At 41.4% G+C, this 18,916-nt stretch overlaps 1 protein-coding gene across 1 annotated transcript; it reads right to left on the minus strand.

The window, feature by feature from the left end:
* Nucleotides 1-543: 543 nt before the first annotated feature.
* LOC145436354 (uncharacterized) lies at nt 544-7,883 on the minus strand. The gene is made up of 2 exons (XM_080313700.1): nt 6,200-7,883; nt 544-4,446 (listed from the first exon to the last, which is right to left on the minus strand). The coding sequence occupies exon 2, from the start codon at nt 4,402-4,404 to the stop codon at nt 2,122-2,124; it is 2,283 nt and encodes a 760-aa protein (XP_080169826.1). The 5' UTR covers nt 4,405-4,446; nt 6,200-7,883; the 3' UTR covers nt 544-2,121.
* Nucleotides 7,884-18,916: the final 11,033 nt, after the last annotated feature.

Raw genomic sequence — 18,916 nt, forward strand, 5'->3', positions numbered from 1 at the left:
CCAAACAAGTACAAGCAGGAGTTTGACCCCGCCGTTGGTAGCGGTGGACTTTGTAAGCACATTGTCTAGTAGTGGCAAAGCGACATGGACAAATCGTGTCAAATAATCGGATCTCACGATATACCATCCTCCTTATAGGATCTGTACTGTATCTTCGGTTGGTCGTTAATGTATTAACATGTAGCCTAGCCAGTCCTTCATTGTACCTGCTGAACCATTAACTGCATCCGCAGCCTATTTGCAGTAAGTCGCCTTGTATTTATTGGCACAAATGGAATTAACCGAGGGGTTGCGAACAACCTGTTTTATGAAGCGACTTCAACCTCTATGAGAGTAGAGACACGTATGCAGTTCATTATTACTTAGTCCGTGACTGAAGCCTCATATAACAGCTAACTTTCCAGCTCTTTTCATCTTCGTGTCTCTTACACATTCTAATCCAGTCTATAGCCACTTAGCCTGATATAACAGGGAATTTGCCAGCACTTCCATCTTCATGTCCCCTATCTATTACATTCCAGTCTATAGCCACTTATTAGCCACTTATAAATCATTTAACTGTTATGCTTTCGTCATTGACAAAACAAAACGACTGGCTGTAAACACAATAGAGAGAATACGGATAATCTAACGAAGTTCATTTGAGCAATGACATAACAATAACGAGGAGACCAACAACTCGCCAAACATGCAGCTATCCATAATCCAGAATGGCTGTGTTATACGACAGAAGATTTTGCAAACCGTAATCAATAATAATGTCCGCAGATGTCAAAGAATGTATGCGTTGCATTACCTGAGTAGTTCATTAGGCATAGAATATTATGTCGTTCAAAGTAAATGTAAAACAGGATAATTGAATAGAATTTTTTGGTTTAGTTCAGTGGTTCCCAACAGGGGGGGATTCCTCACCTTGGGGGGAATTTTGAAATTTTTAGGGGAGAATCTGGCTTAATTTTTTTAGGTGAAATCTGGCTTTGGCATTGTATCGGAAGATACACTGGGTTCACAAGGTTTTTAGATTTTTATGGTATAGAACTGTTAAGTTAGTTCTTCACAATTGTATGTTTCTTTGGCGGATTTCAAGCTAGGTGTATGTTTAGATGCCTTCCGTAGCTATTACACCCCCTGATAAAGTGAGGCTGACGAGACGATTTCGTTGGGTCCGCGACAGTCTCTCGACCAAATTGCTACTAAGCAGGATAACGTCAACCCGAATTCAGCACAAGGCCGCTAGTGAAATTGTTTAACTTTTCAAGCCAACATATGAGCTAACGTGAAAAACATACCGTACCAAATTCGTTGATTCAACTCAAGTCCATAGAAAGCGGACTTGGTGATTTATTTTTCGTCAGCGGCTACCCGACCGGTCAAAAACAGATCAAATTTGACTGTACTTTATCAAAGTTTAGTGCGGTCCGCATTCGCCATAGTTCAGACATATCTGAATATGTTTGGCCATTAATTGTTCAGTCAACAAATAGTTGCGCGTTAAAAAGCACATTTTTTTTAGTCACAGGCAACTTTTTCATAGGGGGGAATTTTAGATATAATATGGGCCAAGGGGGGCGCGAGACGAAAAAGGTTGGGAACCACTGGTTTAGTTGATCAATGGAAATGCGCGATAAACGAAGTGAATTCAGGAATAATGTGTTGTCAAAAAGCTGCATTAGAATCGTCGTTTGGGCAGCTATAACTGGCTTGGACGGAATATACATATTTCATTGTATAATAATTGAACCAGAAAGGATGTGAAAACACTGTGAATTTGTCGAGAACACCGCAATAATGCATATAGTCAGCTTACAAAATGTCATTCAGAATCAATCGCCTTACCAGGTTTGACGGTTATAACTTCGAAACACCGTTTTCCAACTCGGGTTTTCCCAAGCTTGTATTAACGCGTAACCGTTACATTATTCAAGAGCTATTATACTAATCAAGAAACTACTGACTACTGACAGGTATTTGGAATACAAACGAATCATATATATCATGGCTTGAAGGCAAATCGTGCAAGAGAATGACTTTCGAACCAATCCGCTTCGATTTCGCATCCGGCCGATGCTTTGGCATTGAAGATATCTTCAGGATTGTACACAATGTACAGTGTGCGCCGCGTCAACGATGAGGTCGCGTCTGAACTATATAACGCTGATTCGCATGCGGATTACCTCCTTCTGCGACGAACCGCCTTTGCATCGCTTCTTGTTGCTGTCTTGCTTGTATTTCCATCTGTCTCCTCGCCAATGCAACCCGTGGCGAAATTCTACCGGATTGATTTACTGGGTACCCAGCATCTGACGGGGCGTACGACATCCCAGCTTCAGAAGGCGCGTGTTCATATTGACCCCGAGTAGGTGCGGTCTTATATCCCATTTCGGCTTGCGGGTGAATCGTCCTTGGCAACCTGTCATCATATCCAGGGTCTGCTGGTTGTTGCAGAGTACCGGCTTGAGAAACATTGACTTGGTAGTTATGATCTGGTGAAGGTTGCGGATACCTGGCAATAGTAGATGGCTGTCCAGGTACCGACTGTACATATTGATGAGTGGGTGTAGACTGCGGGTGCATTGTGCGCTCGGATACGCCCCGACCAGGTTGAGGGAATTGTTGTCGTGGCAGTGTACTCGATTGGGAGTAATTAACGCCCGTAGTCACAGCGCGCGGGCGATATTCTGGAGACGCTGACGGCTGATTTGGCATTTGTTGATTGTAGCTGGTCTCTGACACGGCATAAGTCGGTCTCACGTGAGGTTGAGATACCTGCACGCTTTGTACTGCCCTTGGCTGCTGATGATTCACCTCCGTCATCGCGCGTGGCTGTTCTAATTGCGTACGGTAGTTCATGTCGGACATGGTTCGGAACCTGACTTCGGATTGAGTGTACTGTTGGGCTGGGATCGTTCTTTGTGGTCGGTAATCGACTTCCGTAGCGGCGCGTTGGTTTTCGATGATGGCTTGAGTAGATAAAGGCTGTGGGTAATCTACATCCGTCATAGCACGGGGTTGTCCGACATCGGATTGAGCGTAACCTCCCGATTTCAGTGCCGATTTTTGTGGGTAATTGATGTCGGTCATCGCTCGTGTATTAGCAAACTCTGTTTGCGCGTAAGGCCGATGTGTTTCGACGTCTTTACGATACGTCGTTTGTGTTGGCGGTATACTGAATTCGGATTGTGCGTACTGCATGTCTTGCTGACGGTACTGCTGCATTGTATGCGGCTGTCTCTGCACCGTGAAAAATTGCTGTGGCAGCTCCCGGTTCTGCCTCTCAACGTACTGGTTTTCAATCGTCTTCATAGACACGCTTCTTCCTATGTTTGACATCGGTATAGCGTGTTGCTTTTGATGCGGCAGGGTCTGCGACCTGGCAGGGTAAGCCACCTCGGTCATGTTATCGTTAAACGAATCCACGCGTCTTCTCTCCACCTTTTTCGGCACCACACGCTCGAAAAACCTTTCGCCGGTATGGACATTCGTATACACGATTACGTGAACTTGCTGCAGAGGATAGCGCCTTCCTCTCACGTAGCATACAACATGCATCAAGCAAAGCAACGCTGCTACGACGCATGTGACAGCTGCCACAGTAATCATAGGCGTGAAGAAGTTTTCGTACTCATTATAGTTCACGATATTAGACTTGATGCTGGGTATCATCAATATACTGTAGACGGCAACTCCTCCGCCTATCAAAAATCCAAGAAAGCTAAGTAATATGTTAAGGATGTTGTTACTTGGCGATCTGCAAAGTTTAATGATTCCCGATAACAGCAGCAGTGCGCCTAGTCCACTGATGCCTCCATATCCTGCGATATAGTATTTTCCTTCGGGATTCACTACAATAATCGAAACTATCCCGAAGACGGCGAAGTACAATCCCAGAATTATTTCAAAAGCTCCAATAAAGCGATACGAAAATAACCACTTGCGAGATCCAGGAGGCCAAATGAGTCGTTCCTGGGCGAGATAACCGTTACCGGCTTGTTGAGGTGGCTGTGAGGCTACATTCTCATTTGAGGAATCGTGTCCGCTGCCAATCGTTTCGATGGACGAGTCTGGTCCTTTCTGCGCGCCACGGCCAGGCCCATTTTGCAGCTTCGCTACATTTTCGGTGGAGGCACTCGGCAATACCGTTTCGCTCGGCGCCTGGGCAATTGTCGCAGCGACCTCGATTGCTGATTCATTCGCTATAACGACGTCACTAGACGAATTTGGCAAGTAGTTCGCGTTTGCCATTGGCGCATCGGGCGACGCATTTTCCTTCTGCGTTGGTAAGCTTGTCGTATTGTCAGTCTGCTGCTGATCGTCATATGCTGGAGGCGTGTCATCTCTGTCGTTTAGTATGTTTGCAGTCACGTTGACCACCAATTGCTGGTTTATTTGCGGGGATTCTTCCATGTTCGAAGCTTTAATCTACCATGACACAGGGACAGTTATTATCTGAAACAGATAGATTAAAAACCGAGATAAAAATGAGAGACAGATAGGCCTATTTATATTTTCTGTCGGGCGGCATTACAGACCATCATCGCTAGTCTGAAAATTTAACAAAAGTTGAACCTCATGCCCGCTCACTGACAATGCGTGATTACTGCGGCGTCAAGTACCCAATATTTAAGAATATGTAGTTTAAGGGATATATCTGTAATCTACTGTTTTACATATCTATATCGTCAAAATCCATGTTTACAAGGTGCACAAATAGAATGATAGCCTACCAATAAATATTATATTGATTCATGTTGTGAACACGCACTTACTGCATACATTGCGAGAGTAGTGAAATAGCCTACACACATGCACATTGTACACTGTACAGCCGTCATTATAAAAGCTTCAGCACAACATTATTTACTGTCGGTCAGTGATCGGCTTTTTATAAATCGATGCATCCCGCTTACTTGTAACAGTCAGAGGAAGCCGCCCGGAATATGGAACGTTATAAAACACTGGACTGGACTGCAATTTGGCCAGAGAGTAAAGTACAGGATTGTGTGACCTATTTATAGGATGACGTAGTGACAGATATTACACTGCAGCGAGATGTACCTGTACATATACAGGAACTTTGTACAGTAGCCCCTGCTTGCGAGACAAAATGCAGCTTCGACTTTCCACCCTGGTGGCAGTCCATTAATAAAGGCAGAAGAATCGAGAGTAAAGCACCTCGGCTTGGCTTATATCGGAATACTTTATAACGTGGTTTCGACAGCAAGCATCAGTTTATTTGCGGGCCGTGCATTCGGTCACCATGACAATTAGGCTTACTCAACTCAATACACATTGCTATTGAACGACTATTATTATACTTTTATCAGGATCCGATTGTATTCCGAATGATAGCAAACTTTGAAAAGACAATATCCCCCACAGAAATATCTCTGCACTAAATCTAAACTTAAAGAAGGGCGAGCATCAGGACTGCATAAACTATCGCATACAAATTGCAAATATCCTGCCATTATATGTACGCAATTCACTGACAGTGTTCAAAGACTTGAGACACGAGTACCAAATTTGACTCAATTCCAACTAGTAGAAGCGGAGTTCTAAGAATTTTTCCTTGATAATTCTAGGACTATCCTTGATTTGTGGATAATCCGAGGATTATCAATGAAAAACTTCAATAACTCCACTTCTACTAGTTCGAATTGAGTCAATTTTTTTTGCATCGTCTCTGAAGACACCTCAACAATTTCATGGGGTTGACATAAAAATTTGAAAAATTTTATTTTCAATTTTTCTGTATAAATTAAATTTTTTAATTGGATCTGCGGAGCCTTATACTTGTTAGAATTGAACCAAATTTGGTGCACAGCGTTTTTTTAGGGTAACATGACAATTTAATAACTTATTGGCTGGAGTCCCGAAAAAAAAGTTATTTTTGAACAGCCCTACTGAGCATAGAACAATTACATGCGGCCTGGCTGGCTTCAAGATACCAACATATAACACTTCGTCGGTCGGTTATCAGTTATAGGACAAAACCACAATATTAAAGCTTACTGAAACAGTCCAACTACCAGCATTTTGACTTCAATTCGACGAATGCTTATTGCACGTACGTACTTATACATCATGTCGAATTATTTGCACTTTGTCTGATTTCCGGCTAGGGGCGTGATCAAAATTTCCTGACAATCGGCCAGCATGCTCTGTATTGAAATTTTTAACATCGACAGTGTATTCTCACCGAATTGGCGCGGAAAAGAGCACCACATCGGCAGTGAAATGTCGGAAGATATCCAGTATCAGAAAAAATCTGATCAATGCACAACAGGCATCGGTTAGTAAGATATTATGATCACCGCGACAGTCATATACTGAGAGGTAGAAGGTACATTCGTCTACTGTCAGTGAGTCCGATACAGAACAAGTGGTATATCTGACAATTAAAATGGCAAGATATCAGGAGATCGAACATCCACGATAACAAGCCACAAAACTGACATGGTCGAAACGTACATTTTACATAACGCCCACATTTTACCACTCGGCTATTGGAGGTAGTCGAAAAAAATAATGACGTCACCAAATAAATTCCTATTATTGAAATGACGTAATCAGGTCATTGCGACATCTGAAATGCGATGTCGTTGACGCGGATTGCTTCAATGGAGTAGAGTTCAAGGCATGCCCGTAAATTCCCAACCTATATAAACCGAATAGGAATACATCGAATACTATTCTAATCAATTGTAGCTTTTTTCGGTGTTGACCGGCTTGAAATTTGGGCAGGCGTGAAATTTGGGTATCGACCAGTGAGCACGCTGAAATGACGAGATGTGGCGACAGTGCGATATGTAACAGCGCGCCAACGCGTCACCAGTTCGCATAGTACTTTGTAACTAAAGTAGCCTACTTGATTCTTACCAGTTATGATACCAGGCTCTCAGATCTGAAAACTACAACAATCCTCATGATGACAATAAATTTGACTTGCTACAAATACGACAAACGTCGACCTTGCAAACAAAAACCTGAGAAATGTAATACTGTCACGCTAAAACAACAGTTCAAGATCAATGGTATACTGTTTCGATTAGACATCCTATAGCAAGCTTTCGATTCGAACTACATATCGTTACGACTAATGACTCTGGTGGCCGTGTATTGCGTCTTGTGCATGAAGCATGATGCAATGTCGTGGCGAACTGCACGTGATTCTCGAATGCGTTACTCATGCTGGTATTCGAGGATTCGGAATCGCACGGTAGAAGTTACTAGGACAGGAATCTAACGCTCAGCTCCACCAACGTAGCATGCGCGACCCGAAGTATCGTCCACCTACGGTTTCATGAACTTGAATCGATAGATATCAGTATAGCGTAGTGCGCCATTATTTGTTGTCATGGCTTATCGGATATTGCATCGTTGCAGAAATTGACGTATCACAGATATGTTGACGAAAGTGAGAGATTATTCACTTAGTTGTCATATTTTCAGTACCTGGCTGCAATTCACAAACACTATTGCTCAGAAATCAACGAATCAAACTAAACTGAGCGTAAACCCTGCCCGGTAATCAGTATTAGTTGTTAGGTCATTCAGCTCTCCCGATCGCAGAGTAGATGCACGTGTCACGCGCGTCAAACCACATTTTCCTGTGACGTACAGGCAACTACCAAGTTGTCAATTAAAAAAGCGTACTCTTTACAAGGTGCACTGTCATATTACATCATTTTCCCAAGCTGTACGACGCAGTATTTCCACGCTCCAGCGACGCAATATTAACTTGTTCGATTGTGGCAGAAGGGACTTTACGCATTGTTAATACGCACCAGTAGACATAGGCATAGCTTTCGCAATACCGGCTCGTGATCTACCCAATATTCCTCGTCAGTATTCCCTTCCCACATACGTACTACTAATAACGGTAACTTTGCAATTCTATGACAATACTATTCTCACTATGGTAATACCGTAGCTGTAACGTTCCGCTTCGCAGTGGGTGTGAAAAATTAGCGATAGATTGCTCCTGGTAGAGCTGCTGTATCTTCATTTCATTTCTCTCTGGCGTTGTGTATTACGGACAAGGCGAGCGAGACGTGATTGTTATAGGTTGCGGTGGTGTTGGAACATTGTCACTATGTTTAGCGTAATCTTATTAGCTATATTAGGAACCGAGTTTTAAAATTGCCATTTCATAAAATAATAACGATTTGGAATAAATGGATAACATTTCCATCTACATGAAGTATATCCGAAAAAAGAGCAAAAATAATTATATACAACCGCACTGTCATACTAACGGATTACATTCCTGATATTCATAGCTTGCTCGCACTATTCACACTAACAAGAAAAATCGAGTAAGATGCAAGTGAGTATTAATGATAGTGATAAAAACCTATTCATCGGATTTAGTGACCGAGAAACTGTTCTCAGTGCAGCTTAGTTTACCTGAAATATCATAACAGACGTCATTTCAGTCACGGAGATAGGCATTTCTCCTTGCCCCACATTGCTCTCACTCATCGGCGCTGTTGGGCTACAGATTAGCGCGGACCATGGACCGGAGCCGGATTGGATATCCGGCCGGATTTTTTTCAATTTTGGCCGGATCGGATCGGAGCCGGATCAGTACTTTTTCTGATACGGCCGGAGCCGGATCAGTACTTTTTTGATAAGGCCTGAATCTTTATGGATAAGCATGACGTTTGTAACTAAATAACTACCGACCAACAACACGCAAGTAGCCGCCAAGCCGGTGCGAAAAGAAACTTGCCATATTTTTAAATTCACGGAACCACCGTGCCGTGTTGGGCCTGATTTTCGGCAGGACTTTTTCATTTTTGGCCGGAGCCGGATCAGTACTTTTTCCTGATACGGCCGGAGCCGGGCCAGAGAATTGGCAAACCGGATCGGAGCCGGACCAGAGAATTTGTCGATACGCTCCGCACTACGACAGATGGATAGCACGCACGCATAGGCATAGAAGAGTGATTAAGTAGATTAATTCCTGGCTTACCACCTAACAATTTGACCAGAGACTACAGAGAAAGACCCAATTTTCTGAAGTCGCCTAATATTGCCAAAGTCCGCAGACAAATTGGCGAAAAATGGTTTTCGCTAATACTGTGTGGAGTTTTCATCGTTACGAGCAACTCGGATAATTTCCAATGCGAATTAGTAAAAGCAAAATGACCCTATAAAAATCGTTACGGAGAATATTTGAGCGACTGGTACGGCGTTGCATAAATTACGGGTTCACCGACAGTATATCGCGTCCAAAGCGGTGAACATTCCAGCACATCGAATAAATGTCATTCGTGTAAGTCGATATTTGTGAAATCTGGTGTGAATTTTGGATAATCTTCTCATTTAGACATATCCGACTTTTAAGCTACTGCTGTTACGGTACTGCGCCAGTAACATGAATGAATGCTAGTTCGCAATCGTAAGAGTTAGGAAACGCAAAACAATTCATATTCATTTCCTCAGAAGCGGGAATCTTCTCAAATCAATCGTTGGGTTTAATATGAATATATCAAGTTTTAGACACGGACCTGATCGCCGCGGCAAAATTGAATCACCCGTTAGAGTGTCCTTATCCTATATCAATGAATAATAATGACCATGGCGCACACAAAACTCTCTGCAAGCCGGATCCAGCCCGTGGGCTGTGCGATGCCACCCCTTCACCTAGAGTCCGGTTCCGAAATACAGGCAGATCAACTTGAAGGTCGGATTCATATCACGACACTCTGGACAGTGTACCATAAGCCTCAATTCACACACCTGATTGCAGCGTAGTGCAATATACCGTTCGCTACATTTTTGCCATACAGCATGGCGTAACAACATGCACCATACGCTTTCGCGACAACAGAAAATAGTTCTAAATACGAACCTGCATGAACTTGCAGTATCTGTGAACGCGACTATCCCTGATATATCTCTTTGGCACCGCAATTCATATTGTTGCAGGTAAGATGTTGCATTGCTTGCGATTCATTTTATGAGTGTCAGCACGGCCGGCAACTCGGGTATTTAAATTGCAGGTTAGGACGGCATAATTCTTTATAGATTGTGGTCGTATGGAGTAATAGTAATGTCATAAAGGGGGTTCATACAATACAAACATCACTGAGATAGATTAATTGCTTCCAATTTGGTTAACAACAGAAGTTAGCTATAGGGACTCGCGTACTACCGACGTTATGCGCATAATTGGACGAGAACCATTGACATATCAAACCGTCGAGAGTAAGTCTATCTCATAAATTCAAGATTGTATCTCGCAACTCTGTACCTATAAAAGCATTTCGTACCGATATAGGTGCTATCAATACTATTCTGGCATTTTCAGTTTAGTATATTTCATTGCAATGATCGCAAAAATGTCTCGCTTCAGCGTGAAAACTTCCGAAGCTACAATCAGCCACGGGAAACACATTCCAGCACCTTCACTATAGCTAATGTAAGGGACGCTAACATATATATTGTACATTAGCTTCAAACGTGACACGCTTCAATCTGGCCTACATTCGCTTCCTGTTGTTACTGACACTGCTCAGTGTGCAGACTGCAGAGATCTGCTGATTCCTATCATTAGCGTCACATTTCCCCATGTACGACAATCAGCTAATCCTAAATCAGTCGATTATTGCTCGAATGCTCATGCTCGTCTTGATAAAACGTCCACATTTCGGTCTGGATGTATGCTTTGCCATAAGGTCCTCTTCCAAAGCATATTAAACTTGATACAATTCATTAATCTTAGCTGTTAGATATTTCATTTATTTTATTAAATTTAGAATTTCAAAACATCGCTAGATTGCGACATATTAAACTGAGGAGATGGTAAGGTGTCGATTATTTATCAATCAATAAATATTCACAATAGTCCAATATGCGTAATGCGAATCGAAATTTCTCCACAGAGTCAACTGATTTTGTTGGCAAGCATGACTCGCTAATTTCGAAATGGACGCATGGCTTAATGACATAGTATGCAAAATTTATGGCCTGTTTTCAGCCGAGAGCGATGCACCCACACCAAGATCATATCTCACCACATGCACTGCTGTTTTGCATTGCTATTTTATCGGTATTTGTGGGATCGGTGCCTTCGCCAAGATGACACCGATTGGTATTAAAAACAATTGGCTACAGCAGGTAGATTGGACGTAAGCATATGAACGCGATCCGGGGCCATCTCAATGAACGCCAACTTGGGATCAGAAATTCCACGAACGGTAAACTCTTACGCTACGGTTTCAGTTATGGCTCAAATGATATAGGAATATGTCGGACACCACTTTTGCCATGGGAACGATCATATACCTCCAGAAATGCAGTGTTTTCTATACACTGCACCTGTACAATGTACAATTGTATTTTATCTACAAGTACATGTACATTTGTACAAAGACACCCAACAACGATCTGACCATTACACCATGAATAACGTGAATCGATACATCTCATACATTTGCCTGACACCACAGAGACTGCAGGTACCATATAGTTCAACCGGTATACATCGCACTAGATATCCGATATCGCTGTGACCTGACCTCACGATTTGATAACTTGAATTCACTCCTTGAGACACGGTGAATGAACTGATCTACAGACCGTAATGTACACTGTATATCTCTAGATAAACCTGTTAGTCCTTGAAAGCTAAACGGCGACGAGATTGCATGAAATATTTACCATCAATACAGGCTAACGTGATTCAAAACGATGTAAACAAGCTTCCAGCTACATTTGTCATGGATGATGCTCATAGGCCTTTTTACATTTATTATTCAAATCACTCCTATAGCCAACTCAGATTTTACAGGTATCCCACCAAACGAACAACATTTGTGAAACAAAGAGCTGGTTAAAAAACAGGGTAAGTGGTAAACACATAAAGGCCTAAAAGATAGAAATTCTCGATGAAGATACCATATCATAATAGTTCATTGATTTTCGAATATTTACATGTCCACAGGCTCATTCAAACGAGTAGGGAGAGCGTGATTTAGACTGTCTACCAATCCTGTATTAAAATATTGGGAAATGAAAGACTGTCATCAGGGTACATACACATTATTCGTTCTTACGCATTATACATACAATACGATATACCAGATCCTGTGTGTCATTTTCTACCATCTAAAACCCGTATGTCTTACGGGGTGAAAACGCATAATTTTATACAGGGATATCTAGAACTTCTAGATCTAGAAGTTCTAGATATCCCTGATTTTATAGTACATGATATTTGTCGATTTTCGTTCCACTTACTAGCACTAATTATAGTGTTCATGCATTTGATATTTCAGACGATAGTCTTTATTGAAGTTGTCATCTGGCTTTACATTAGCCATGCTCTACCAAAGCTGCATAAGCAGATAATTTATTAGTATCACATGACGTATTGCGCGGTAACTTAAAGCGACAGAGAATCGTCATTCAACATCTGCACGTAAGCATACCTGAAATTTAGAAATCACCCCTGCCTTACAAAATCCTTTTACAATTACGAAAAGCTGTGTCCGACCCTCCAGAATCAATAGATTTTGACGACTAAATTCGTCGTTGATGACAATCTAAGTCGACTGCTGGTGACTCAGCCTTACGACGTGAATCGACGAGCCTAAGGCAAAATCTAGAAAAATTTCCCAGCTGTACGCCGAAAACATATAGAACAACGCCGGTTGCCAGATTACATCCGTTACTGTTCAGTTGTTTTGTGGCATGAAAGTCAATGGTTCCACCAGTTGTCTGCTACATTTGCATTATAATATAACAGATCAATGCAAATCGACACGATCTATTGATTAGTTATTGGCGGCTATACATCAACACGAAACTGACGAATGATCTGAAGCGGCATAAATACCGTAACAATAAGCATCTCGAATATATATTGGCGTATAGGCACAAATCATGCCCAGTTGCTATAGTTGCGCGCGCGATGACAACTCAAAATAAACTCCCCTGAACCACCGGACCGGGTTGAGTTTTGGAAAACCCATAACTACACCAATGCAGCTACATAATTTTAGGATCGAAAATTAAAAGCTACATTAATTTTGCATTTTCTATGGAATAATCCCGTTATCATTCTTCTACCGTTGTCCGCGATGTAATATGATACCTATTTCTCTTATTGATTCATTCCTATTAACAGTTAATACCGGATCCGTCCATTGTACAATGTACATTTACCTTTGGACAGCAGCCTTGTTATGGCATTGATATGTCTTCATTACCAACTGACATTACATTTCAGTTAAGTTTAATGTACTGTTGTCTTAAAAAGCGAATTGAATGTTTACGATATTAATTTATGACATCACCGTACCAATTTTCCAATCAAAGCATGATTTGCTGTATCATCACTTCCGGTGATCGAATACATTATGTTCCAACCAATAGTGCGATTGGTGTTGTGCGCAGTGATATTGCTAAAACTATATACAGTACTAACGTACGCGTAACAGTATTGATCACCAAAATTGAAAAACTATAAGAATGATAGTTTGGTTACATCAACGCAAAACCGTCTGGACTTGCCATGTATTTATTCATGCATGACTCCTTTCACTGCGGATAGATGATATGCGAGACCTTATCTTCTCGTGTGACATAACAATCTGGTGTTACATATATTATTGGCGGATATTCAGGTAATTTCTTACTTCTCGTAAATGTACTGCCACATTGGAGACGGGAGAGAGCATATTTATGTCATAACTCGATCTCAAAACTATCACACAAATCTGTAATGTGAGTTGCCAAGCATTCAGTTCGTGACCTTGCTATTAATTATCATAGCGCTGAGCTCACTGCTTTATTCTGAGCAATATCAAGAATATCAACACCATAACGGCAAGTATAAATAAAAAACTCTCAGGTCTAGTTTGTTGATAGCTGCCACAATACAGGGAAATATTGATTTCCGATGTCCCGTTCTGTCCTCAGTTCAAAATTTGACGTTCATGACCGCTATTTTGCTCACAGCTAATAAATCGAACTTTACCCTAGAATTATACTTCATAATAGCTGCATAGGGTATACACAAGCACCGTATTACACTACACTTTCGTGGATCTTCTTTAGAAATGCCTGGCATATTCTAGCAGTTACGTATCACCAGCAATGATCAATTAACCGACTTTCTATTCCTATATAAGATAGGATGAAAATTCGTGACAAAGTTTGATAATTTTAGCCGTCGACAGATATGCGGCGTTCGAGCTATGGCAGTTTCTCAATATACAGGAAGTGTCAATGAGCCTCGTTTCGGCGTGGTATCATTTGGCATTGGTGTTTGCTGGCAAACATACAGCTTTTACATCACACCATCTGTAGACATCGGCGTCGTCAGGATGAACTATTTAGTAGGGTTGGGGCAGTTTTTCCAAATAATGACGTGATGTAACGAATATCCATTGCGACGGAGTGAAAGCGAATGACAATGGCGTCATTACTACAGAGTTGAAAAACCGGAGGGAGTATTCATACCCATAATATCTGGCTATAGCTTTCGGGAATATATGATATATTCATATAGAGAGGTACTAAGCGATGCACGTGTATTGTAAATAACGCCAACAGAGTAATTTGCAGATTCTGAATTATCTGACAACAGGCTTGCAGCGGTTCAGCGGAAAAATAGTGAAAGTTACAGCAGACTTCAGATTCCATTCTCCCAGAATCAATGGAAACCTATTTCATGGTCCCCGTCCACACAAGCTAAATATTCATTCGTTTATAGCGCCACAAGGAAATATATATAGTTCGATTACTAAAATATATATTGCGGCGATGATTCATGAGTCGTTTACTATTTTCATCGAATCTTCACTTCGTATAAACAATGGTACTGTAGTCATATCGTGACAAAAGATAATGCAATGTGCAGCATGATGAAAACAAAACGAATAAAATCAACACAGTATGCTACTCACATATGTATATGGAATCAATTTGCATTGGAGAGAGGTAGAAATATCGAGGATTGATTCAGTTTACGTAAACATTTATAATTGATGCATAAATTTCAAATTTGTCTGCATGCGTTCATTGCATGGGAAGTAGAAGCGGCTGTTCCTATAAGGTCTGACACAATACGTCAATTTCGTTATTTCAGAAAGTTCTCTAATACCTTCATGGAGCAGTTTGACATCACTCTTTCCGGCAGTACGAGATAACATTATAATGCTAGCAATGCTGCTCTGTAGCGAACATAGGCGACCTTACAGAAATCTGAACAAGTTCGAAATCTTGTCGTAATGTCATATAACCCCCAAAACTATGTCAACTAAAGATTGGAGCTACTTCAAGTAACGTGCGAAGTGCAAGTAAGTAAAAGCATTTATATCAGTAGTGTCAAGACCATAGTGGTAACCAATTCGTGCATCTGGTATCAGTATCGGCAGATTGTGATACGTGTGCTTGCGATTTAGTGTTCATCATGTTACAATATGCAGAATGCATTGCACATATATATTTAAAGTCATATTAACGGTCACAGCCGTTACATGTGATATGTATAATTCCATTATACATTACTTTTCAGAAAAGCGGGCGCCACGGCTAACAGAACGAGAAGGTGCCGGTGCGAATCTCGGAGGTAGCACGTTTCCAAGTGTCGGTTGTTTATCTGGAATCCTCTCCGTCGCTTTCTCTCAACAAGCTCGGGGATGGATATTAATAATAATGATACTTTTAATAGCAATATGTCAAGATGGGTGTCCGGTCAATACCGAGAATGCTATTACCGAGAATGCTATTACCGAGAAGGACAATACCGAGAATGGACATTACCGAGAATGGACACCACCGAGAATGGACATTACCGAGAATGCAATATATGCAATGCAGGCATGTTATGCATATGAAGAGGTCGTGTGTGTGCATCACGGCGTTGCCACATTCGGTATCTATTCTCAGGTACAAATTTCTCGACAACGTCCGTTACATTAAGCTAATAGATTCTTGGCATTGGCCATTCTCGGTAATGTCCGTTCTCGGTAATGTCCGTTCTCAGTAATAGCATTCTCGGTAATAGTATGGAACCGTCAAGATCAGTGATTCCCAAGCGCGGCCCCCAGATAGCCTTCTTGCGGTCTCCAAAATATATTAAGAAATCGATTTATGACAAAAAAGGAAATTTATATTTATAAAATACTCTTGCTTGGCTTGGCCTCTGTGGTTTTTAATTATAGAATTGTAGGAAAGTTGTGAGTATAGACCAGTGCTCTTCAACCGGGGTGGTCGTACACCCTAGGGTGTACCAGAATTTTCAAAGGGTGTACCACTCGGATGGGGTGTACAGGGGTGTACCAGATCCACATTATGATGAACCGATGATACGATGAATATAGCTATCACAAAAATACGCCAGTTTATGCTTCAAAACAGAATGACCGGATGTGTAATATCGTACAATGTGATGTCATAAGCAAATGTTTCTAATCATTCAACCTTTGGTAATGGACTTATTACTTCCTTTTTGAGTAGAGCAGGGTGGAGTTAGCATGTGTTCAGCTTGCGATATCTGTCTGATGATTCTCGAGGAGATCTCGGACATTTTGAATTTGTGCTTCCTGCGGCCAGCTTATGAATAGTGCAGAATACATAGCCTATTTACGCAGGCACGGGGTCGAGTTTACGAACCACTGCGTTAGATGGTGGTCCAGTAACCTCGAGCCCTTATTCGTATTATCATTTACTATACGTTGCAGCCTTGCTCAAATGTCCATCCTTATTTCGGCTACGTCAGGGGTGCTCAACCTGCGGACGTACGGCCTCATTCAGCCGCATAACCATAATTTTGTGATCTTCTACACATATTCAAATTAGCGTGTGTTGGCGACCGTCATTATGTAACCAATTGTTGCTGGTTCTAGTCTCGGCTCTGCCATGTTTCTATGTGTCGGATGTTTATCTAGGCTCCTCGTCGCCGACCCCCTGTTAACGTAGCGTCATGAAAAGCCCAGAAGAAGAGTTAACCGAGCTTCAAAGTCAGCAGCAAAGTCCTGAAAGTGGACGCACGTTAGCGAGAGAGAATGAAGAATGGGAGTGCGCGTGCAAGCAAAAGTCGTCCTCATTACCCAAAGCAAAAATACTAAACTTAGGAAATGCACTTTCGTGGCGCACAAATTCTAAACAGGCGATTATCACCACTGTCATTGATGTGTAATAAAATATTATTAATAACAATACAAACAATCCTGGTGAGAGGCCAAGAAATAACAACATGCAACTAAGTGATTAATAGGAACCGCAAGATGCATCATCATTAATATTGTACCCAATATTTTCGAAAACACCCTCCATCAGCTCTACGGGTTAATCTGATCACGTGAGCTGAGAATTAATAAATTTTTGACAATAATATATGAAACTACCAACATTTTCGATGAAATCCATTTAAGGTGCAAAATTTTCGCGCTCTGCGCGACTACACACATACTCCTAGTGTCTTTTCTTGATATTTATACTCGCGATTTTGGTACATAAATTATATATTGTAAGCCTGCTGGGATGTTTTGCTTCTACAGTAAGAAAATTTGCGCATTGCATATCTCAAGAAATAAGTGAAGGCACAGAACACCACAAGGGCTCTCCGTGGTGTTAAGTTCCCAGTATCCAATTTCATATGAGCATTTGTCGTCCACGCGCCATGGCGAATCCCGTTGGAATCCGGACGTATTGTATATGTAATCAAAATGCGGCTTTCGGCGTTATCGGTGTATTATACGGTCAGGGGTGTACGAGTTTTGAGAAAATGTTAAAAGGGTGTACCACGACGAAAAAGGTTGAAGAGCACTGGTATAGACTACTAACGTTACGTCACTGCTATTTCAATGCAATGTGCCCTAACTTTCCAGTTGAACGAGCAGTAGCTATAGATATAAATAGGTATTGATAACTTTCAAAACCGAAGGAAAATCCTGAAAAATGGTAAATTTTCCCACTTCGTGGTCGTTCGGCTAAAAAAGAAAAAGAGGCTCAACTCCCGAAAAACACAGTTTTTCTTTCACATTAACATGTTGTTGACTGAAAAAAAGGTCAACTTTCCGGTCCAGCTCCCGAAATAGCCGTCACAGTGTTCCTACAGTGCTGACTTGGTGTATATTAGTCGAATTTGGCCCGATATGTAACCAAAATCCTCAAAAAAGAAGACAAAATCTCAAAAAATAAGGCATTTGGGCGTCCTCCGAGGACACTTTAAAAATAATCAAAAAAGAGGACAAATCATCTTAAAAGAGGACGTATGGTAACCCTATGATAACTAGATGTGCAATACGAGACTCACGGTAAAATACGCCGAGATGTATACTGCTTAGCCTGCTAAAAGCAGCATAATTGGTAGTCCTATAGTCAGGGCCGTAACTGCCGCACCCCAAACCCTCAATTATTTGAAAATTTATGCAACTTTTTCTAAAAAATTTCGCATTATGCGCGCTTTCAATTTGCCACATATCTCGATTATTGGGTACTCTTCCCCAAGAAAAAATACGCAGGATTTATAGAAATGGGCATATCAACGTTGGCCAATTGGCCATGACCGCACCACAACGCACCAAGACATATAAAGTTTTAGGCCATGTAACATGTGACTCCAAGAAGTGTGTCAGAACGATCGGCAGCGAGAAAGCCTTGGCCGTAAAGGACTGCTTTTATGTTGACCAAAAACTTCGGAATACCAAAAACTTCGTTATATTTAGAAAATACATATAGGTTTAATTGTCCATATAGGTGCCTAAATGACTGGCGCCGAATGTTCTTGTCTTGGCAATCTGAACCTCTCAAGGCAAATACCATCCCGCAGGAAAGAAAAGTATATGCCAGTTAAGAAATACCAATCTGAAATCGTGTGATCTTTCAGTTTAGTATAGGTTTGGGCAATTTTACATTTTTTGATATAGCAGACCGGAGGTCACAAAATAACATC

The sequence above is a fragment of the Botryllus schlosseri genome, chromosome 3 (assembly GCF_051294905.1).
Source record: "Botryllus schlosseri isolate E-star chromosome 3, Bs_hap1, whole genome shotgun sequence".
Taxonomy (NCBI): Eukaryota; Metazoa; Chordata; class Ascidiacea; order Stolidobranchia; family Styelidae; genus Botryllus; species Botryllus schlosseri.